The 23,636-nt window shown below is 42.8% G+C and overlaps 1 protein-coding gene across 1 annotated transcript; it reads left to right on the top strand.

Moving 5' to 3' along the window:
• The first annotated feature begins 22,467 nt into the window (after positions 1–22,467).
• On the top strand, positions 22,468–23,277 carry ubxn10 (UBX domain protein 10). The gene has a single exon (XM_041207439.1). The coding sequence runs from the start codon at positions 22,567–22,569 to the stop codon at positions 23,275–23,277; it is 711 nt and encodes a 236-aa protein (XP_041063373.1). The 5' UTR covers positions 22,468–22,566.
• The last annotated feature ends 359 nt before the right edge of the window (positions 23,278–23,636 follow it).

Raw genomic sequence — 23,636 nt, 5'->3', positions numbered from 1 at the left:
TTATTCCTGAATTTAGAGCTGCAACTCAGAACATACCAGTTGAAAATCTAGGTTATGACAATTGTTTAAAGTTTCCCCCTGTGATTTTAAATAACTCCACCTTTACAAACTGTTGTGTCATAACACTATATATAGTCCGCTTTCCAGACTGACGTGGTTTTTCTTCTATCCTTGTCTGCACATCACACCCGCTATACCTCATCACCCCATCACCCTGCCATATTCGTTCAAACCCCCTCCCGTAAGGATGTTGGTCCACTTCCAGTTCAGGTGCAATCCATTTCCCCAGAAATGGACCCAGTAATCCAGAAATCTAAAGCCCTCCCCCCTCACCAACTCTTCAGCCACACATTCATCTGCTCCACCCATCAATTCCTATACTCACTAACACGTGGCAATCCATGGATAGAATTTTCCCCTGTTGGGGGGGTTGTGTGGGGGTGGGCGTGGACCCAATTGGCACCCCTGATCAGGTCCACGCTGCCATTTTACATGGGTGGGCCAATTAAAGCCTGCCCAGCATGACGTGCACTCAGAAATACTGTGTGCTCCCTGTGTGGGCGGGGTGGGGTGGTGGGGTTCCCTGAATCAGGGCCTGTGCTCTTTCACACATGCTCATGAAAAAGCGCAGAAATTTCCCTGAGGCAGCTAATTAGTTTAAGTTCCAAAACTGTTAATAAAGAAAAAAAAAAATTTAAGACATGTCCCCTCATGTGAAAGTGTCATATAAGCTGGGACATGTCAATGAACTTTAATGAAAAAAATTATTTCATTTATAAACACTTCATGAAACCTCATCCCACCCGTGGATGAGGCTCCATGAAAAATGTGAAGGCCACCAGGCTCTTCAGCTGCTACCATCCATAAGGTTAGATGGGCAGCTTTCTCACTCAGCTTAGTTAGTTCATTAATGGCCTTAACAGGCCTTTGACAGTTTGGCGGCGCACAGCCGATTCAGCTGCACACATGCCAAACTGAAAATCTAAATGACGCGGGGTGACGTCAGGACACATGCCCAACGTCATCCCCCATCATTTTACGCCTCGGCAAGCGGGTCCCACCCCCCACTCACCAAGCCAAAGATTCAGCCCCAGAGATTACATCCTTTGAGGTCCTGATTTTCAATCTGCTACCTAGCTCCCTAAATTCTTCTTGCAGGACCTCGTCCCTCTTTCTGCCGATGTTGTTGGTACCAATGTGAATCACGATCTCTGACTGTTTGCCTTCCCCCTTCAGAATGTCCTGCAGCCATTCAGTGACATCCTTGACCTTGGCCCCAGAGAGACAACACACCACCCTGGAGTCACATCTACAGCCTCAGAAACACCTGTCTGTACCTCTCACTGTTGAGTCTCCTATCACTATTGCACTTCCTCTCTTTCTCCTCCAGCCTTGTGCAGCTGGGTCCTGACTGCACTCCCCAGAGGAACCATCAATCTCACCATTTTCCAACACAGAAAAATTGTTCTTGAGTGAGATGCACTGTGGGGCTCTCCTGACTGCCTGCCTGCCACCCTTCATCTGACTGGTGGTCACCCATTCCCTCTCTGACTGTACCCCCTTAAGCTGTGGGGTGACCATGTCTAAGAACGTGCTATCCTTGTAACTCTCAGCCTCGCAGATACACTGCTGTGCCTGCAGCTGACACTGCAGCTGGTCAAACTGGTGGCACTTCCTGCAGATGTAGTCATCCAGACTGCCAAGAGCATCTAAGACTCCCCACATACTTCAGGCTGTGCAACACATGGGACTGAGTTCCCCTGCCATACCTTTCGTTAAAATGTTCTTACCCTAAATTTAAGCCAAGTTTTTAAAAAAAAGCTAGAACTCTTACCTTTCCTTAATGTAGCTTTAAAGTGGAGAAAAACAACTTAGCCGCTACCTAGCAATCAACTCTCTGCTTTGCGCTGATGACACTTTCATCAGCTTTTTCGAATTCTGGTGAGGTTCCTGTTGGAGTTAGCTACTGCCCCGATTAGCTCCATCTGGACTTCAATCCTCAGGCTTTTATCAAGAAGCTCTGCCGGCGCCGTTCACCCCCAGGTTCTCACTGCTCCACCTCCGCTGATGCTCTGACTGACTCTATCTGGACCTCGATCCTCAGGCTTTTATCAAGAAGCTCTGCTGGCGCTGTTCGCCCCAAGGTTCACTCCGCTCCACACCCACTGCTGCTCCAACAGACTCTATCTGGACCTTGATGGGCCTGTATGAAAACATCTTTTATTGGCCACTGAAAAGTGGTGCAAATGAGGACTATCGCTAAATCTACAACTCCTATCCACCTCTTTTTTATCAACTTGAGGTGGGACGGAAGGCAAGCAGCAGAAAGGTCATCAAGTAGTAAAACTAAGATTTTAAAATTAAATAATGCATGCTGCAATACATTTACAGCATTAAACAAGAGGCACTCAATCACTGGTGACACAAAAGAATGTTTAATAAGCGTTTCCAGGATTCAGGCTGTTGTGTTTGCCATTTAGAACAATGGAGCAGAATGAATAAATAGCTCAGGTTTGTATCAATATGCAACTTGGATTTGTAAACAGTATGAAATGAGTAAATATTTGTACAGAAAGAACCAATCAAGCAGAAGTGTGATGAATGGTGTCTCTGAAACTAGTAGTAAAGACATAACATTTCAGCCGGGGGCTATTTTTAATAAATATGTGCTGATCAACCAAGGTAAATGGATTCATATGTTTTTCATTCAATGTCAGTCATTGCTGAAACAATATTCTATGAGCTAAAAACAAAAAAACTGCAGATGCTGGAAATCCAAAACAAAAACAGAATTATATGGAAAAACTCAGCAGGTCTGGCAGCATCGGCAGAGAAGAAAAGAGTTGACGTTTCGAGTCCTCATGACCCTTCGACAGAACTTGAGTTCGAGTCCAAGAAAGAGTTGAAATATAAGCTGGTTTAAGGTGTGTGGGGGGTGGGGGGGCGGAGAGAGAGAGAGAAGTGGAGGGGGGGTGTGGTTGTAGGGACAAACAAGCAGTAATAGAAGCAGATCATCAAAAGATGTCAACAACAATAGAACAAAAGAACACATAGGTGTTAAAGTTGGTGATATTATCTAAACGAATGTGCTAATTAAGAATGGATGGTAGGGCACTCAAGGTATAGCTGTAGTGGGGGTGGGGAGAGCATAAAAGATTTTAAGATATTTAAAAATAATGGAAATTGGTGGGAAAAGAAAAATCTATATAATTTATTGGAAAAAAAAGGAAGGGGGAAACAGAAAGGGGTTGGGGATGGGGGAGGGAGCTCACGACCTAAAGTTGTTGAATTCAATATTCAGTCCGGAAGGCTGTAAAGTGCCTAGTCGGAAGATGAGGTGTTGTTCCTCCAGTTTGCGTTGGGCTTCACTGGAACAATGCAGCAAGCCAAGGACAGACGTGGGCAAGAGAGCAGGGTGGAGTGTTGAAATGGCAAGCGACAGGGAGGTTTGGGTCATTCTTGCGGTCAGACCACAGGTGTTCTGCAAAGCGGTCGCCCAGTTTACGTTTGGTGTCTCCAATGTAGAGGAGACCACATTAGGAGCAACGAATGCAGTAGACTAAGTTGAGGGAAATGCAAGTGAAATGCTGCTTCACTTGAAAGGAGTGTTTGGGCCCTTGGACGGTGAGGAGAGAGGAAGTGAAGGAGCAGGTGTTGCATCTTTCGCGTGGACATGGGGAGGTGCCATAGGAGGGAGTTGAGGAGGAGGAGATGATGAAGGAATGAACCAGGGTGTCTCGGAGGGAGCGATCCCTATGGAATGCCGATAGGGGGGGTGAAGGGAAGATGTGTTTGGTGGTGGCATCATGCTGGAGTTGGCGGAAATGGCGGAGGATGATCCTTTGAATGCGGAGGCTGGTGGGGTGATAAGTGAGGACAAGGGGGACCCTATCATGGTTCTGGGAGGGAGGAGAAGGCGTGAGGGCGGATGCGCGGGAGATGGGCCGGACACGGTTGAGGGCCCTGTTAACCACCGTGGGTGGAAAACCTCGGTTAAGGAAGAAGGAGGACATGTCAGAGGAACTGTTTTTGAAGGTGGCATCATCGGAACAGATGCGACTATGAGCTATACTCTTTCAAATCTGTAGTGCTTGATTGGTAACATTTCTTGAGGTTCTCTCATTAGCTATCAGGAGAAGAAAAGAGAGCATTTTGTTGATTCCTTTTCCTTTTCCTTTTTTTGGTGCAATTCAGTTTGGAGGCCTGGAGAAGGAAAATGCCACCATAATTCTTTATAGGGCTGATTCATATGGCACAAGCTACAGTTTGCCAAATATAGTGAGGAAATGTAATATGTTGTAAAGTTGAAATAAATATTTGGGACAACATTAATAAAGCACATTATAAAATATTCTTAAGGACTTTGGAGACATTTTGAATTGTGTTCAGACCTCACTGTCATTCATTCCAGGAACAATGATGATTGCAGGCAATCAAGTTCAAGCTATTGGAAAATAAACACTCACTGTTGAACTCCTTTGTATTTAGAGAAAATAATTTTTTGGCAGGTTACACGACTAAGTTCTAAATATAGAGAGGCATGGAAAATGCAATCAAATATTTGTTATCGATGGTAAACAATCAGGCTTGAATAACGGAGATAAAGGGTATTCAGAAATTTTGTTCATCTTCATGTGACAAAAAAATTGTAAAACTTGCACTCAATGTTAAAAAAGTGGAATAGAGTTCTTGCTGGGGTAGGGTGTACATGATCTGTAGAAGGAATGGAATTATTGCATGCAACCATTTTGTAATGAAAAATTACAGAACAAGCAAAGACAATCTGTCATCCTCCAACATAATTGCAATGTAAAAGCAAAATACGTGAATGTTGGAAACCTGAAATAAAAACAGGAAATGCTGAAAATATTCAGCTGCTATGCAGCATCTTTGGCAAGAGAAACAATTATTGTTTCAGACTGATGATCTATCTAATGTATTCTGAGTATTTCCAGGATTTTTTGTTTTTACTTGCAATGCATATTGGATCACAAGTGAGATTATGGCACATTCCTCCCTTTCAGATATTTAGAAAATTCAGAAAAGGTAGAAAAATTTACAGTAGATAAGAAGGCCACCCTGCTCATCATGTCTGCACCAACTGAAAAAAAAAAACCACCCAACCTAATCCCATTTTGCAGTACTTGATCTATATCTGGAGATTGCAGGACTTCGGATGCACATTCAGACATCTTTTAAATGAGTTGAGGGCTTCTGCCACTACTACCCTTTCAGGCAGTGAGTTCCAGACCTCTACCACCCTCCCGGTGAAAAAAGTTTTCATCATCTCCCCTCTAAAACTTCCACCAATCACTTTAAATCAATGCCCTCTAGTCACTGACCACTCTGCTAGGGGAAACACTCTGCTAGGGCCCTATCCAGGCCCCTCACAACCTTGTACAGCTCAATCAAATCTCCCCTCAGACTCCTATGTTCCAAGCTTAATGATGCAATTTTTCCAGTCCTAGCAACATCCTCGTAAATCTCCTCCTTCAATTACCTCCTTCCTTTAATGAGGTAACCAGAACTGCACACACTACTCAAGTTGTGGCCTAACTAGTGTTTTGTATCATTCCAGCAAAACCTCCTTGCCTCAGCCAATGAAGGAAAATATTCCACATGCCTTCTTAATTGTTTTGCTTATTTCAGGACTTGTAGCCCAAGGTCCCTCACTTCCTTTACACCTTTCTGCATCCTCCCATTTATTGTGTATTCAACAGCCTTGTTTTACCTTCCCAAATGCAAAACTCACACTTCTCTAGGCTGAATTCCATTTGCCACTTTTCTGCCAACTTGACCAGTCCATTAATATCTTCCTGCAGCCCAAGAGAAGCAGTGGAAATATTAAACTAATACTTTGTATCTGTCTTTACAAAGGAAGAAAATGCTACCCAGGCCAAGGTGAGAGAGAAGGTAACTGGTACAGTGAAGGAATTTGCAATTGAGAAGAAGGGGGTATTAGAAAGGCTATCTTTGCTTAAAATTGATAAGGTACCAGGACTGGATGAGATGCTTCCAAGGATACTGAGGGAGGTGAGAGTGGAAATTTCAGAGGCACTGGTGATAATCTTCCAGTCTTCCTTAGACACGGGGTGGTGCTGGAGGACTGGAGAATTGCAAATATTACACCTACGTTCAAAAAGGGCTGCAAGGATAATGCCAGCAACTACAGACCACTCGGTTTCACTTCAGTAGTAGGGAAACTTCTGGGTCAGAATTTTTCACTCATCAGGCCCGAATGTGCGTAAAATGACGCATGATGACATCAGGTGAGCGCATTGACATCATCACACAATCGCACGATATTTCGTTCTGCGGCCTTTGGATTTTTTAGGAAACCTCATCCACAGGGCAGGATGAGGTTTCCAACAGCAAATAAAAATGTTTAAATTTCATTCATATCATGCCTTTGCTCATGGGACAGAGTCACATGAGGGGACATGTTTTTTAACATTTCAAAATTCTTCATTTTTAATTTTTTAAATCTTCAGCTCCTTGAGACAGCTCTGTGCCTCGGGGAGCTTTCTTTGTGTGCACCTGCGCATATGTGTGAACTTCCCCACTCGCCCTCCTCCTGCCCCCACAAAGGCAGCACTGAGCACTGCAGAGCTGGGCAGGCCTTAATTGGCCTGCCAGCACGAAACCAGGGTCACGGGTGGTGGTTGGCTTCCTGACCGCTCCAACTTGCCCCTGCCGAGCCCGCCTGACGAGGGAAAAATTCTGACCTGGAAACTATAGTTCTGGACAAAATCAATAGTCACTTAGACAGGTGCCAGATAATTAAGGAAAGCCAGCATGGATTCATTTAACTAACTTGCTGGAGGTTTTTGAGGAGGTAACAGAGAAGGTTGATCAGGGCAATGCTGATGCTGTATATGGATTTTCAAAAGGCATTTGATACAGTGCCACACAATAGACTTGTGAGCAAAATTCTAGCTCGTGGAATAAAAGGGAAAGTAGGCACTTGGATAAGAAATTGGCTGAGTGACAGGAAACAGAGAGTAATGATAAAGATTGGAGGAAGATCTGTAGTGGAGTTCCCCAGAAGTCAGTGTTGGGACCCTTGGTCTTCTTGATATGTATTAATGATCTTGACTGTCGTGTGCCGGGCATGATTTCAAAATTTCTGGATGATATGAAGATTGGAAACACTGTCAACTGTGATTACATTGCTCAGTGTAGTCTATAGGTTGCCAAATGGTTGAAGAACCAATCTGCAGGGGAATTACGGAGAGATGCAAGTATTATAGAGTAGTTATAATGGGGGACTTTAATTAAGGGTGGAGAGAGGCCAAAGTTCCTAGATTGTGTTCAGGAGAATTTTCCACAGAGTATGTGTCCAATTGACCTGGTTCTTGGAAATGAGGTAGGCCGAGTTGATGAAGTGTCAATGGGGGAACATTTAGAAGGCAGCAATCATAGTATTGTATGTTTTAGGATGATGATAGAAAAGGACGATAGGCATCCAGAGTAAGAATAATTAGCTGGAAAAGAGCCAACTTTCATGGGGCAGGACATAGCTGGGTAGAACGAAACATTGGCAGGAAAAACTATAGCTGAACAATGGGCTGCCTTCAAAAAAGAATTAGTTTGGGCACAACCAAGGTACATTCTATCAAAAGGGAAATGTAGGGCAAACAAACCCAGAGCTCCGTGGATGAAAAAGGAGATTGAAATTAAGATAAAGAAGAAAAAGTGTGCTTATGACAGGTGTCAGGTAGAAAATACAATTGAGAACCAGGAGGAATACAGAAGGTTCAGAGGGGACATGAAAAAGCATATTAGAGTAGCAAAGAAGGATTATGACAAAAGACTGGCAGCCAGCGTAAAGGGGAATCCCAAAGTCTTCTATAGACATATAAATAGCAAAAGGGTGATAAAAGGAGTAGGGCCGATTAGGGACCTAAAAGGGAATCTACAAATGAAGAAAGGGGCCATATCTGAGGTATTAAATGAATACTTTGCTTCCATCTTTACCAAGGAGTTAGATACTACCCAGGCCATGGTGACAAACGACGAAACCCTGTCACTGGAAGGGTTCGAAATTGATGAGGAGGAAGTGTTGAATAGACTGTTGGTATTTAAAATTGACAAGGCACTGGGACCGGATGAGACGTGTCCAAGGATGTTGAAGGAAGTGAGAGTAGAAATTGCAGGGGCACTGGCCATAATCTTTCAGTCTTCCCGCAACTCAGGGAAGGTGCCAGAGGACTGGAGAATTGCAAACATTATGCCCTTGTTCAAAAAAGGTTGTAAGGATAAGCCCAGCAAATACTGACCAGTCAGTATAACTTCAGTGGTAGGGAGGATTCTAGAAACAATTATTTGGGATAGAATTAGTAGTGACATGGAAAAATGCAGGTTGATAAGGAAGAGCCAGTCTGGATTTATAAAGGGGAAATCATGTTTAACTAACTTGCTGGAGTCTTTTGAAGCGGTAACAGAAAAGGTTGTATAGGGTAATGCTGTTGATGTGGTGTACATGGACTTTCAAAAGGCACTTGACATAGTGCCTCACAACAGACTTGTGAGAAAAGTTATTGCTCATGGAATAAAAGGGACAGTAGCAACATGGATACAAAATTGGCTGAAAAATAGGAAGCAGAGAGTAATGGTCAATGGATATTTTTCGGGCTGAAGGAAGGTTTGTAGTGGAGTTCCCCAGGGGTCAGTATTGGGACCCTTACTTTTCCTGATATATATTAATGATCTAGATCTTGGTGTGCAGGGGACAATTTCAAAGTTTGCAGATGATACAAAGCTTGGGAGTATTGTGAACTGTGAGGAGGATAGTGTAGGACTTCAAGAGGATATCGACAAGTTCGTGGAGTGGGTAGATAGGTGGCAGATGAAGTTCAATGCGGAGAAGTGTGAGGTGATGCATTTTGGTCGGAAGAACATTAACAGACAATATAAAATAAGGGGTAAAATTTTGAAGGGGCTGCAGGACCAGAAAGATTTGGGTGTATATGTGCATAGATCATTGAAGGTGGCAGGACAGGTGGAGAGAGTAATTAATAAAGCGTATTGTATCCTGGGCTTTATTAATAGGGGCATAGAATACTGGAGCAGGAAGTTTATGCTGAATTTATATAAGAACTCAGCTGGAGTATTGTGTCCAGTTCTGGGTGCTACATTATAGGAAGGATGTGAACATATTGGAGAGAGTGCAGAAGCGGTTTACAAGAATGGTTCCAGGGTTGAGAAACTTCAGCTATGAGGATAGATGGGAGTGAGGTGATAGTGTAGTGGTATTGTCGCTGGGCTGGTGACCCAGATCCAAATAATCCGTGGGGGACTCGGCTTCAAATCCTGTCACGCCAGATGGTGGGATTTGAATTAAAAGTCTAATGATGACCCTGAAACCATTGTCGATTGTCCTAAAAAGGAAACCTGTCATCCTTCTCTGGCCTACACATGACACCAGACCCCCACAGCAATGTGGTTAACTCTGAAATGGTCTAGCAAGACACTCAGTTGTAACAAACCGCTACAAAGTCACAAAAAAAAGGAATGAAACTGGATGGACCACCTGGCATCGACTGGAAAGAATGGCAACCTCAACAAAGTCCTCCTTACTAACATCTGGGCTAGAATTGGGAGGGCTGTCTCACATACTAGTGAAACAACAGCCCAATAGTCATCCCCATGGAATCATACCTTACAGATAATGCCCCAGACACCATCATCACCTGTCCCATTGGCAGGACAGACCCGGCAGAGGTGGTGACACAATAGTACACAGCTGGGAGGGAGTTGACCTGGGAGTCCTCAACATCGACTCTGGACCCCATGAAGTTTCATGGCATCAGGTCAAACATGGGCAAGGAAACCTCCTGCTGATTACCACATACCGCCCTCCCTCAGCTGATGAATCGGTGCTCCTCCAAGGTGAACATCACTTGGAGGAAGCACTGAAGGTGGCAAGGGCACAGAATGTACTCTCTTCAATGACCAAGCTGGCCGTGTCCTAAAGGACATAGCTGATAGCCTGGGCAGATGGTGAGGGAACCAACAAGAGGGAAAAACATACTTGACCTCATCCTCACCAACCTACAAATGCATCCCTCCATGAGGAGGAGTGACTACCGCATAGTCATTGTGGAGACAAAGTCACACCTTCATGTTGAGGATACCCTCCATCGATTTGGGATAGATTTCGAACAGAAATTGGGCATCCATGAGGCGCTGCAGACTATCAGCAGCAGCAGAATTGTACTTGAACACAATCTGTAACCTTATGGCCCACTCTACCATTAGCATCAAGTCAGGGAATCAACCCTGGCTCAATGAAGAGTGCAAGAGGGCATACCAGGAGCAGCACCAAGGATACCTGAAAATGAGGAATCAGCCTGGTTAAATTATAACACAGGATTACTTGCATGCCAAACAGCATAAGCAGCAAGTGATAGATGAGGCTAAGCGATCCCACAACCAACGGATCAGATCTAAGCTCTACAGTCCTGCCACATCCAGTCGTGAATGGCGGTGGACAATTAAACAGCTCACTGGAGGAGGAGGCTCCACAAATATCCCAATCCTCAATCCTGAAGGAGCCCAGCACATCAGTGCAAAAGCATTTGCTATAATCTTCAGCCACAAGTGCTGACTGGATGATTCATCTCGGCCTCCTCCGGAGGTCCCCAGCATCACAGATGGCAGCCTTCACTCCACGTGATATCAAGAAATGGCTGAAGGCACTGGATACTGCAAAGGCTATGGGCCCTGACAATATTCTGGCAATAGAACTGAAGACTTGTGCTCCAGAACTTGCCACACCACTAGCCAAGCTGTTCCAGTATAGCACAACACTGGCATCTACCCAGCAATGTGGAAAATTGCCCAGGTACTTCCTGTACACACAAAGCACAACTAATCCAATCCGGCCAATTACTACCCCATCAGTCTACTCTCGATTATCAGCCAAGTAATGAAAGGGGTCATCAACAGTGCTATTAAGTGGCATTTGCTTAGCAATAACCTGCTCACTGACATCCAGTTTGGGTTCCGCCAGGGCCACTCAGCTCCTGACCTCATTACAGCCTTGGTTAAAACATGGACAAAAGAGCTGAACACCGGAGGTGGAGTGAGAGTAACTGCCTTGACATCAAGACAGCATTTGACAGAGTGTGGCAGAGTCATACCTAGCACAAAGGAAGATGGTTGTGGTTGTTGGAGGCCAGTCATCTCAGCTCCAGGACATCACTGCAGGAGTTCCTCAGGGTAGTGTCCTCGGCCCAACCATCTTCAGCTGCTTCATCAATGACCTTCCTTCCAACATAAGGTGGGGATGTTCGCTGATGATTGCACAATGTTCAGCACCATTTTCAAATCCATGTCTAAATGCAGCAAGACCTGGACAATATCCAGCCTTGGGCTGACAAGTGGCAAGTAACATTCACACCACACAGTTGTCAGGCAATGACCATTTCCAACAAGAGCGAATCCAACCATCACCCCTTGACATTCAATTGCATTACCATCACTGAATCCCCCACTATCAACATCCTGGGGGTTACCATTGACCAGAAACTGAACTGGACTAACCATATAAATACTGTGGATTCAAGAGCAAGTCAGAGGCTCGGAATAGTATGACGAGTAACCCATCTCCTGACTCCCCAAAGCCTGTCCACCATCTACAAGGCACAAGTCAGGAGTGCAATGCAATACTCCCCACTTGCCTGGATGAGTGCAGCTCTCACAACACTCAAGAAGCTTGACACCATTCAGGACAAAGCCGTCCACTTGATTGGCATCAAATCCACAAACATTCATTTCCTCCACTACCAATACACAGTAGTAGCAATGTGTACCATCTACAAGATGCACTGCAGGAATTCACCAAGGCTCCTTTGACAGCACCTTCCAAACCCACGACCACTACCATTTAGAAGGACAAGGGCAGCAGATAGATGGGAACACCACCGCCTTGAAGTTCCCCCCAAGTCACTCACCATCCTGACTTGGAAATATATCGCCGTTCCTTCACTGTCGCTGGGTCAAAATCCTGGAACTCCCTCCCTAACAGCACTGTGGGCGTACCTACACCACATGAACTGCAGCGGTTCAAGAAGGCAGCTCACCACCACCTTCTCAAGGGCAAGTAGGGATGGGCAATAAATGCTGGCCCAGCCAGCAAAGCCCACATCCCATGGATGAATAAAAACTAAGGTTGGAGAGATTGGGACTGTTCTCCTTGGAGAGAAGGAGGCTAAGAGGAGATTTGATAGAGATGTTCAGAATCATGAGGGGGTTGGACAGAGTAGATAGGGAGAAGCTTTTCCCACTCGTAAAAGGATCAAGAACGAGAGGGCACAGATTTAAAGTGACATGCAAAAGAAGCAAATGTGACACGAGAAAAAACTTTTTCACACAACGAATGGTTCAGGTCTACAATGCACTGCCTAGAAGTGTGGTGGAGGCAGGTGCAATTGAGGCATTGAAGAGAGCATAAAATGATTATTTAGTTAGAAACAATGTGCAGGGGTACAGGGAAAAGACAGGGCATTGGCTCTAGGTCATGATGTTCATTTGGAGAACTGGTGCCGACATGATGGGCTGAATGGCCTCCAGTGCTGTTAAAATTCTGTGATTCTGTGATGAGGATAGTCTTGAATTTTAAAAGGACATAGACATAGGGCAAAATTTTTACCTCAACAGGCGGACGCGGACCCACTCAAACGGAAAATGACGCAAGTTGATGTCAGGCGATCGTCCCAATGTCAACGCGCAGTTGTGCAATATTTCGGCAGGCGCGCACTGGAGTCGGCAGCATGCCCGCCAACAATTAAAAGGCCTATTAAAGTCTTTAAAGGATCAATGAAAATGGAAATTCTCGCTGCGCATTCAACCCTACAGTTGGCGGGCAGGCAAAAAGGCCAAGCGGCCTTTGCATTTTTTTGGAAACGTCATCCACAGATGGGATGAGGTTTCCAACATCAAATAAAAAAGAAATATTTTTTTTCAGATTTCACTTATAACATGTCCCTACTCATGAGGAGACATGTTTTAAAACATTTTTCTATTCATTATTATTTTTTTTTAAAACTCTTCATCCGCCAGAGGCAGCTCTGTACATCAAGGAGATTCTCAAGTGCATGTTTGCACGTATGCACAAATTTTGCGTTCACCCCACTCACACTCCTCCCCCCCTCCACCCCCATCAGCCCACACGGGCAGCGCTGAGCGCTGCTGCTCACGTATCACGCTGGGTGGGCCCTCAATTGGCTCGCCAGCGTGAAATCACCTTCCGGCCTCGATCATGGGTGGACATCGGCTTCCTGACCTTCCCTGGCCAGCCCACACGACAAGGGCTAAATTCTGCCCATATGCCCATATTGGTGGATTGGGCAAACAAATGGCAAATGAGGTTCAGTGCAGAGAAGTGTGAGGTGATTCATTTTGGTGGGAAGAATATGGTGAGACAGTATAAAATAAAGGAAGAAACTCTAACTGAGGTACAGGAACAAAGGGACGTTGGTGTATATGTACATAACTCATTGAAGGTGGCAGGGCATGTTGAGAGAGCAATTAATAAAGCATATGGTATCCTAGGTTTTATTAATAGGGGCATTGAGTACAAAACTAAGGAGATCATGTTAAACTTGTATAAGACACTAATTAGGCTTCATCTGGAGTGCTGCATCCAGTTCTGGGCACCATACTTGAGGAAGGATATGAAGGCATTGGAGAGAGTACAGAGGAGATTTGCAAGAATTATTCCTGGGATAAACAACTATAACTATATGGATAGATTGGAGAGGTTGGGTTAGAGTTCCCTTCCTGAGAGGGTGATGGAGGCAGGTTTGATCAAAGTATTCAAAAGGGAAATGGATTGCTATCTGAAAAGAAAGATTGTGCAAGGTTACAGGGATAAGGCAGGGGAGTGGGATTAGGTAGAATGCTCGTTCAGTGAGCCAGTGCAGACTCGATGGGCCGAATGGCTTCTTTTTGCACTGTAAAGATTCTGTTATATACCAGAAAAGCAGGGGACCTAGTATTGAACCTTGTGGAATGCCAATGGAACTCTACTGGAAACAGTCTTCCAGACACAAAAACACCCATCAACAATTACCTTTTGTTTCCTGTCACTGAGCCAATTTTGTATCAAGCTTGCTACATTCCCCTGGACCCCATGGGCTTTTATTTTTTTAGCCAGTCAGCCATATGGGACCTTGCCAATAGCCTTGTTAAAATCCATGTAGACCACATCAACTGCACAAGTGCCATTCAGCTCCTGAACTCATTACAGCCTTGGTCCATACATGGACAAAAGAGTTGAATTCAGACGGTGAGGTGAGAGTGACTGTCCTTGACATCAAGGCAGCATCTGACCAAGTGTAGCATCAAGGAGCCCTAGCGAAACTGGCATCAATGGGAATCTGGTGGAAAACTCTCCACTGGTTGGAGTCATACCTAGTACAAGGGTCATTGTTCATCTCAGTCCCAGGACATCACTGCAGGAGTTCCTGAGAAGTGTCCTAGGCCCAATCATCTTCAGCTGCTTCACTAATGACCTTCCCTCCATCCTAATGTCAGAAGTGGGGATGTTTGCTGATGATTGCACAATGTTCAGCACCATTCAAGACTCAGATACTGAAGCAGTCTGTGCCCATACGAAGCAAGATCTGAACAACCGTCAGGTTTGGGCTGATTAAGTGGCAAGTAACATTTACGCCACACAAATGACCAACAAGAAAGAATTCAACTAGCACCCCTTGACATTCAATGGCATTACCATCACTGAATCCCCTACTATCAACATCCTGGGGTTTACCATTGATCAGAAACTGAACTGGACCAGGGATATAAATATTGTAGCTGCAAGAGCAGGTCAGAAGCTGTGAATCCTGTGGGGAGTGACTCACCTCCTGACTCCCCAAAGCCTGCTCACCATCCACAATGCACAAGTCAGAACTGTGATGGAATACTGTCAATTTGCCTAGATGAATACAGCTCCAACAACACTCAAGAAGTTTGACACCATTCAGGACAAAGCAGCCCACTTTATTGGCATCCCATTCACCATCTCCAACATCCACTCTTTCCACCGCCAACGCACAGTAGCAGCAGTGTGTACCATCTACAAGACGCACTGCTGTAACTCACCAAGGCTCCTTCAATAGCAAACTTGTGAACTGTACCACGTAGAAGGATAAGGAGAGCAGATGTGTGGGAACATCACCACCTGCAAGCTCCCCTCTAAGCCACTCGTCATCCTGACTTGGAAATATATCGCCATTCCTTCACTGTCACTGGGTCAAAATCCTGGAATTCCCTCTCTAATAGAACTGTGGGTGCACCTACACCACATGGGCTGCAGCGGTTCTAGAAGACAGCTCATTGCCACCTTCTCGAGGGAAATTAGAGGTAGGCCATAAAATGCCTAGTCAGCGACGCCCACATCCTGTGAAAGAATAAAAAGTATTCTCCTCGTTATTGCCTCAAAAAATTCAATCAAGTTTGACACAATCTTTCCTAAACAAATCCATACTGACTGTTCTTGATTAATCCGTGCCTTTCTAAGTGACTACAAGACTGATTCATTGTATGAAGTAAGCACCAATGGAAAGTGAATTATCCAGCATCAGTTTGCAGCTCATTGAACTCCATAAAGGACTTTGATTCTGGCCTCTGGAACACACATGAAACAATATTTCTTTTCTCTGTGGTCTCTGTACTGTAAATCTTTCTTTTCTTTATCTTTCCCTTTACTATCTGAATATAAGGGTACCGCTGTGAACTCTTTTCCATGTTTTGAGTGTGTGCAAATAAACTAACCTTTTGAGTCCATCCTATCTCGAGTTTTCTGTGGGATTATTAATAGAAAATTGGATCACACAAAAACCGTGGTTTTCCTGTCTCTCAGAATTGATGCCAATAATTTGCCCACTACTGAGGTTAGACTGACTGGCCTATAATTGTTCTGACTATCTGTGTTTGCTCCAGTTTTAAACAAAGGTATGATGTTAGCAGTCCTCCAAACCCTACAACACCACCCCTGCATCCAATGCGGATTAGAAACTGATGGTCAGAGCAGCCACTGTTTCCTCCCTGGCTTCTTTTAATAGCCTGGGGTACATTTCATCCTGACTTGGTGACTTATCTACTTTCAAGGACGCTATTCCTCTTAATATTTCCTCTCTTCCTATGTTTAACACCTCCAATATTCCACACTCCTCTCCCTTAATGACAATGTCTGCATTATTGCCCTCATTTGTGAAGACAGAGGCAAAGCATTCATTAAGATCCTTACCAACATCTTCCACCTCTACACATAGGTTACCTTATAGGCCTTTTATGGGCCCTATGCTTTCCTTAGTTATCCTCTTAATGTTGCTACAGACAGCTGGGTGTGGGGGGGGCTGTGATTAGGGGAGGTGTGTGGTTAATTTAAACAGCACTAGTTTCTCCTCTCACCACCCATCCGTAAACAGAAAGGTGTTTTGATTTTGTTCTCTCTTTATTAGTGGTGGCGTATTTCCCAACCCCTTGATTTTTGTGTGATCCAATTTTATATTAATAATCCCACTGAAAACGCAAGATAGGATGAACTCAAAAGATTAGTTTATTTACACACACTCAAATCGTGGAAGAAGGTTCACAAAGGCCCCTCATATTCAGATAATAAAAAAGGGATAAAGAAAAGATTTACAGTACAGAGACCACTGAGAAAAGAAATATTGTTTCACGTGTGTTCCAGAGGCCAGAATCAAAGTCCTTTATGGAGTTAAAAACAAAAAACTGCGGATGCTGGAAATCCAAAACAAAAACAAATACCTGGAAAAACTCAGCAGGTCTGGCAGCATCGGCGGAGAAGAGCAAAGTTGATGTTTCAAGTCCTCATGACCCTGCAACAGAACTAAGTAGAAATAGGAAAGGGGTGAAAATTTTTTCGATGCTGCCAGACCTGCTGAGTTTTTCCAGGTATTTCTGTTTTTGTTTTGTCCTTTACTGAGTCAGTGAGCTGCTAATCGATACCGGATAATTCACTTTCTGTTGGTGTTGACTTCATACGATGAATCAGTCTTGTAAGCAATGGTACAGACTTCCAGCAGAAGCAGGATAATGAGACCAGGTGTCAAACCTGGGCCAGAGCTCCTTCTCTGTGACTTGCTAGTCAGATGTTAAACAGCAGACTGAACTTTTTTGTTCAGCATAGCAATATTACTTATTCCGCAAGCCATAGGCCCATGTCATATGGCTTTACCTCTCCATAAGGTCTTCAACAATGATGTTAATCCAGTGTTTGGAAGTTGGCTTTGTGCTCCAGTTTGAAAATGTCTCAACCATTATAGGTTAAAAGGAATATTTGAGAGGTCATTGTCCTAGTAGACGTTCCATCTCCACCGGCCAGCCGGGGTTGTCAAATACAAATGACCTTCGTGCAGCTCCCTTTGAAGTTGGGCTGTGCAGTCTGCAGGTGGTCATTAGTAGCTCCTCAGAGATAACAAGATGTGAATTTCCCTGACACTGCAACATGGCTTCTATTGCTCAGGAATCACAAACACAGTTTTAGCCATTTTAAAGGACTTCATTCAGTTTTAAAATTTTAGAAATGACAATGAGCATATCTATATGCATTTTATAAAAATATGCAGTGCGAGGTCTTAGTCCCTCATAACGTATTGATAAAACATCTTTGGGTTTTCCTTGATGTTACGTGCCAATACTCTTTCATGCCCGCTCTTTGTTTTCTTAATTTTCTTTTAGATTTTACCCCACACTTTCTATACTCCTCTTTGCTTTCTGTAGTATTGAGTTCCGAGTATCTGACACATCTTTCCTTTTCTGCCCTATATGCTCCTTGATCTCCAGGAGGCTCTAGATTTGGCCATCTCATTCATTCTTTGTGGGAATGTTTCCTCTGAACTCCTTGGATCTCCCTTTGATTACCTCCCACCTAACACTGATTTACCTTCAAATAGCTGTTTGCAGTCCACTTCTGCTAAACTACAACCCTGTTTAATAAAATTGCCCTTATCCTAATTTATAATTTTAACTCCTGTTTTATCTTTGTTCTTTTCCAGAATTATGTTAAAACTAACTGAGTTATGATCACTACCACCAAAATACTCCCCCACTACCACTCTTTCCAGCCCTCTCTCATTGGACTTGCTACATACTTGCAAGAAAGTCCTCCTTAATGCAATGCAATAATTCTATTCCCTCTATTCCTTTCAAACTAAAACTATTCCAGTTAATATTAGGGTAGTTAAAATCCCCTACTACTACTGTGCTATTGATTTTGCATTTCTGAGAGATTCACCCACATATTTTCTCTTCTATCTCCTTCTGGCGGTTTGGGGTCTATAGTACATCCCTAGCAGTGTGTTTGTCCCTTTTTTGTTCCTTAGCTTAATCCATATGACCTCAACTGATGATCCTTCCAAAATATCATCCCTCTGCATAGCTGTAATTTTTTTTGATCAAAATTGCCACCCCCTCCACTTTCAGCCCCCTCTCTATCTTACCTGAAAACCTGTATTTAGGAATGTTGAGCTGACATTCCTGGCCCTCTTCAAGCCATGTTTCTGCCATATCTAAATCCACCTTTGTCTTTGCTATTGTTTAACCAATTTTTGTTTTTATAACATTTGTTTATTATAAACAATTTCTCACAAAAAGAATTTTATTTAAAAGTAATTTTTCAGTTTTGTAATTTACTTATTTTCTTTGTTTATTGACTGATGGGAAGAAACATTGCAACTAGCCCAGTCTTCATCTTGACCAGTATTCACTTTTAATGAAAGAGATAAAAACAAAAAACTGCGGATGCTGGAAATCCAAAACAAAAACAGAATTATCTGGAAAAACTCAGCAGGTCTGGCAGCATCGGCGGAGAAGAAAAGAGTTGACGTTTCGAGTCCTCATGACCCTTCAACAGAACTTCTGTTGAAGGGTCATGAGGACTCGAAACGTCAACTCTTTTCTTCTCTGCCGATGCTGCCAGACCTGCTGAGTTTTTCCAGGTAATTCTGTTTTTGTTTTTTCACTTTTAATGCACCACCTTATTCTTAGCATTTTTCAATGGGATGGTTAACCATTATTGTCCAAGTACTCTTTTTCCTCTTTCACTGAAATTTTTATTGTTGGGGCTTGCACGTACATGCTGACTGCTGGCTTATCAGATGTGCTTTATATATCAGATGTCTCCATAGTTCAGCTCACAGGCTTGACAGAAGGCCAAGATTTTGTATTTGTTTTTGTTGCAGCTAATTAACAATAATGCTTTATAGTGGGACACCAAGAATATTTAACACAAGCAAATTAGTCAGCATCTGCAAAGGAGAAAGACAAGTTCACTTTTTGGGTGTAATCCTTTATCAGATATGAAATATATTAACTCTTCCCACCCAGTGCTGTCAGTATATTAGTTTGAAACCTCTGTTTAGACAGATAACTAACCAGTGTAGCATGTCATTGTGAAACAGCAAAAGTATTTTAATATTGTGCCTGTTAAAGTCACCCTGAGCACAATATAGTAGTATTGTTTCATTGCCTATTTATATATGTTATAAAAATTTATAGCAGACCAAGTCAGACAGTGTCTTCACCCTGTCCTTAGCTACATAAGAGTTCTGAACAGGATCCAGTCATTTACGATTGTGATTATTTTCCTTAAAATATTATTCTTTTAAGGCATGAGTATGAAACCTAAACCAGGCCATGTATAATTGTTTCTAAGCCCCTAGGTATTGTAAGTTTTTGGGGATGCTTAACCTCCAAATCTACTTAATATTAATTTATTCTTTTAAGACTTTGACCATTCGGGCAAAGGGGGGACAATCTAGTGATGTAACTCAGGAAACATTTATTAAGCAACAAAATTAATACATAGCAAAGCCTATGCAGTGACTTTACTGGCTTAACGTGGTTCTTGCTTCCCAATTCAGCCTAGGGTTCGAAGCAACTCGTGGTGTTCTCACTTTCTCTGTCTCTCAAGTTGTGTAGTCTTCTGAGCTTCTGCTCCCAGCTGGAAAGCAGTCTTCAGTTCAAACTTCAAATTTGGCATACCTGATAGTTCAAAGCTGGTGCTTTTTGACTCTTTCCAAACTGCGACCCGATGTTTGCTTATTTGAGATAAGAGAATATGGTGTCTAGCACTACTGTTTAACATTTAGGCGTAACCCAAATGTTTAATTGATTTCTTGTGTCTTGTAGAATTCTTGTCTGCCTGTGCTTTGTACAAGTTAATTAGAATATAGTAAAGGAGTACAGAGTGGTGCATAGTCTTACAAAAATTACAAACTTACAGAGGCTATATAAAGCCTACCTAAATAAATATAAAAATCAGTGCCTAGAGATGACTGGTATGTTAAATCTAAGGTGACAAGCCACAGATACAAGATATAAAATAATACTTTACAGATAAAGAATACAAGTCACAAAAGCTATATAGTTATGAAAACTGATGACAGAACTCTCAAAGGTGGTTATGTATTTACAATAGTATAAGTTAAAAAGACTAAGCTAAGTTCTGACTAATTGTATAAAATCTTGTAGTTGTTTTACTTTACACAATTTTAACAGGGGCCTAGTCATGTGACATACTAGTGTCCTATATTGACAAGCTTTGTACTCAGCAAATTATCATGTTGAGTTAGTTGATTAATATATTTCAATTACTTGACCATTACAATAGGCATACTACAAACTACTTATTAAACCTACGTTTTTCTCAAGTACGACTGCAAAGGCTTCTTCAGACCTACTGAACTGTAACTAACAGCCTACAACATCATACACATTAAATAATAATCTAACAGATACTTCCCTTTTTCATTGAGGCGGAGTGTAGTTTGGGTTGTTCCTGTTTACTGTTAGAGTATCACTGCCTCAATTAGGATCATAGTTTAACTTTGGAAGGATGTATACTTGAGTACACTGGTTGACATTCAAATGCAATAACAACTTGCATTTATGCAACACCTTTAAACTAGTAAAACACCCTAAGGCATTTCACAGGAGCGTTGTCAAAATTTAACATAGAGCCATATAAGGAAGATTTAGGGTGGATGAATGGGGTAGATTTTTTTGAGTGTCTTAAAAGAGGAAAGAGGAATGGAGAAGTGGAGGGGCTGAGGAAGGGAATTCCAAGATCTTAGGTCCTTGACAGCTGAAGGCACAGCCATCAATGGGTAGAATGATAAAAACTGGGAACGTGCAGGAGGCCAGCATTAGGGGAGTGCAGTTATCTGAAAGGGTTGTGGAGCTGGGGAAGTTTACAAAGATAGGGAAGGGTCATGGAGGGATTTGAAAACAAGAAAGAAAATATTAAAATTGAAGCATTGCTTAACTGGGAACCAATGTTAGTTAGCTAGTGAGGGATGATAGATGAACAAAGTTTGGTGTGAGTTAGGATATGGAAAGCAGAGTTTTGGATAAGCATAGATGATCAGCAGAGTTTATGGAGGATGGAAATGGGTGTCTAACCAGGAATGCACTGGAACAGTCAAGAAATAACAGATGCAAAGATGAGGGTCTCAACAATGGTTGAGCTGAGGCAGCGTTGGAATCACGCAATGTTATGGAGGTGGAAATAGGCAGTCTTAGTGATGGTGCAGATATGTGGTTAGAGGCTTCTTGCTAGATCAAGCATGACACCAAGGTTGTGATCAGTTCAGCCTCAATACTGAGGGAGTGTCTTGTAGTTAAAAATGCCATTTTTCAAATTTGACATTAAAACTTCATTTAAACCATTTTCAGAACATTTATGGGGCTTTGCTTAAATAACGATTGTCATTATTCTAAACATAATTACATTTGAGTGAAGTGCTTTGCAATGATGGAATGGTACAGCACAGATGGAGACCTGTCAGCTCATCAAATCTATGCCTCTATTTATAAAGCTTAACATTCTATCTGCTTTGTAACCTGCTTCCACATACAAAGATTTTAGCCCAAACACTCGAACTGGCCAGCAGAGGTTGTCCGACAGGACTGTTACGCTGGCTCCTGTGTCTAATTTAAAATTTGTTAATTGGCCATTGACTGAAATGTCCACATTCCAAAATGAGAAACCAAGATCACTGACCTCACCCAAGAAACATGGGTGTGTGTCATCCAGGCTTGCAGTCTTGACTGTGTGGATGATCTTTGAGCCTTCTGTGTATTTCAGAGTATTTGTCTTGCGCAGTTTGCCAGTGTTCAATCCTGTTGCACTGAAAGCATTGGGCTGAAATTGCAGTACACAGATCTCACCTGTGGGGGCTCTTCGCTCCACAGCATTGGCATGCTTGCTCTGCTGGCCGGCTTGGCTGTTGCTTTTCGCATCCCTTTAAAATTGTACCAATTAGGATGTAATATCTCTCCCTATTTTTCCTACAAAAATGTTTCACTTTATATTTAATTGGTTTGAATTTTATCTACATGTTCATTTGAATATGATAAAGTACTGAATAGTTGCAAGTACCATACTTAATCCATTCTTGCATTTTTTTACAGTTACAAAAGGATGAAATGGCAGCTGCAGAACCAACTAGTCGGCCATCCTCAGGATTCAAAAGCATTTCTTCTTTTGAACTTCCTGTACATCCCATTGTAGAGCCCAACACAAGCACCATGAATATTCCAAGGCCTAAATCTGCAAAAGGTCGTAGCCGTCCCAACTCTGCTTATATTCACAGTCCAGAGACTTGTTCATATTCCATTCCAGTTCCATCTGCTTTTAGTAACCCAGGCAACAGTCCTCCATCTTCACCTTCTATGTTACATCCACCCACCAGGATCACTCGAGTGACTAATGAGAATGTTCCAGAACTTCTCCATCAAATTCCATCTCGGCCATCCTCATCCTTAAATAGGTACAGAGTTCTACCATCCATTGGAAGGAGAGAATCCAGTGATGGTGGAATAAGGACTATAGCACAACAAACCAATAAACTTAATCTGCAAACTGACCTTCAACAAAAATTCAAATCAAGCAAGCAGCAGAAGCCGCCACTCTCTAAATCCAGCGCTGCAACCTTAAAAATACAATTGTCCCAGAGTCGAGCAACCACTTTACCTGATGAACCATCAGAATCCGAGCCAAGATTGCAACTTGCTGTGAGGTACCCGTCAGGCCAGAGATTTGAACGCTGCTTCAGGCCTTCAGACACACTACAAACAATCCTGTCAGTGGCTGAATGGAAGAGCAATGCCAACTATGCTAACTCCGTGGTTGAAACCATGGATGTGCCTAGGAGAAGCTTTAGTGACCTGTCAAAGACATTGGAGGAATGTGGAATTCAAAATAAATCAGTTCTTTGTATCCTACAAGATGATGATTAGTACTTAATGCATGTTAGCAACTCATCCTTTTTCTCTATTGCGAAGCGAAAAAGGATGTCAAAAATATATTCCACTGCACATTTTTCTCAAAATTCCAGTTTAATTACTAAAGATTCCTGAGCAGGAACCCAAGCTAAATGATTTAAATGGCCTTTTCTTACATTCTAAAGAAAAGGATAGTTAAGAGTTACATAACACACAGGATTATAACCTGAATCTTTCCTAATAACTTGTGTTTAGGTGCAATAGGTGCAAAATAATTATACACTCATTGAGAGAGTGAAGAAATCCCAAATAAAAGAAAAACTCATAGATAATTTACAACCCCAAATGCTGAATATGAACGTAATGGAGAGCTT

The sequence above is a fragment of the Carcharodon carcharias genome, chromosome 15, assembly GCF_017639515.1.
Source record: "Carcharodon carcharias isolate sCarCar2 chromosome 15, sCarCar2.pri, whole genome shotgun sequence".
In the NCBI taxonomy this organism is placed as follows: Eukaryota; Metazoa; Chordata; class Chondrichthyes; order Lamniformes; family Lamnidae; genus Carcharodon; species Carcharodon carcharias.
This window is presented reverse-complemented; position numbering and strand designations above follow the sequence as displayed.

Coding starts and splice junctions, on each gene's coding strand:
- ubxn10 (XM_041207439.1), top strand. CDS start 22,567: ATGAATATTCCAAGGCCTAAATCTGCAAAAGGTCGTAGCCGTCCCAAC.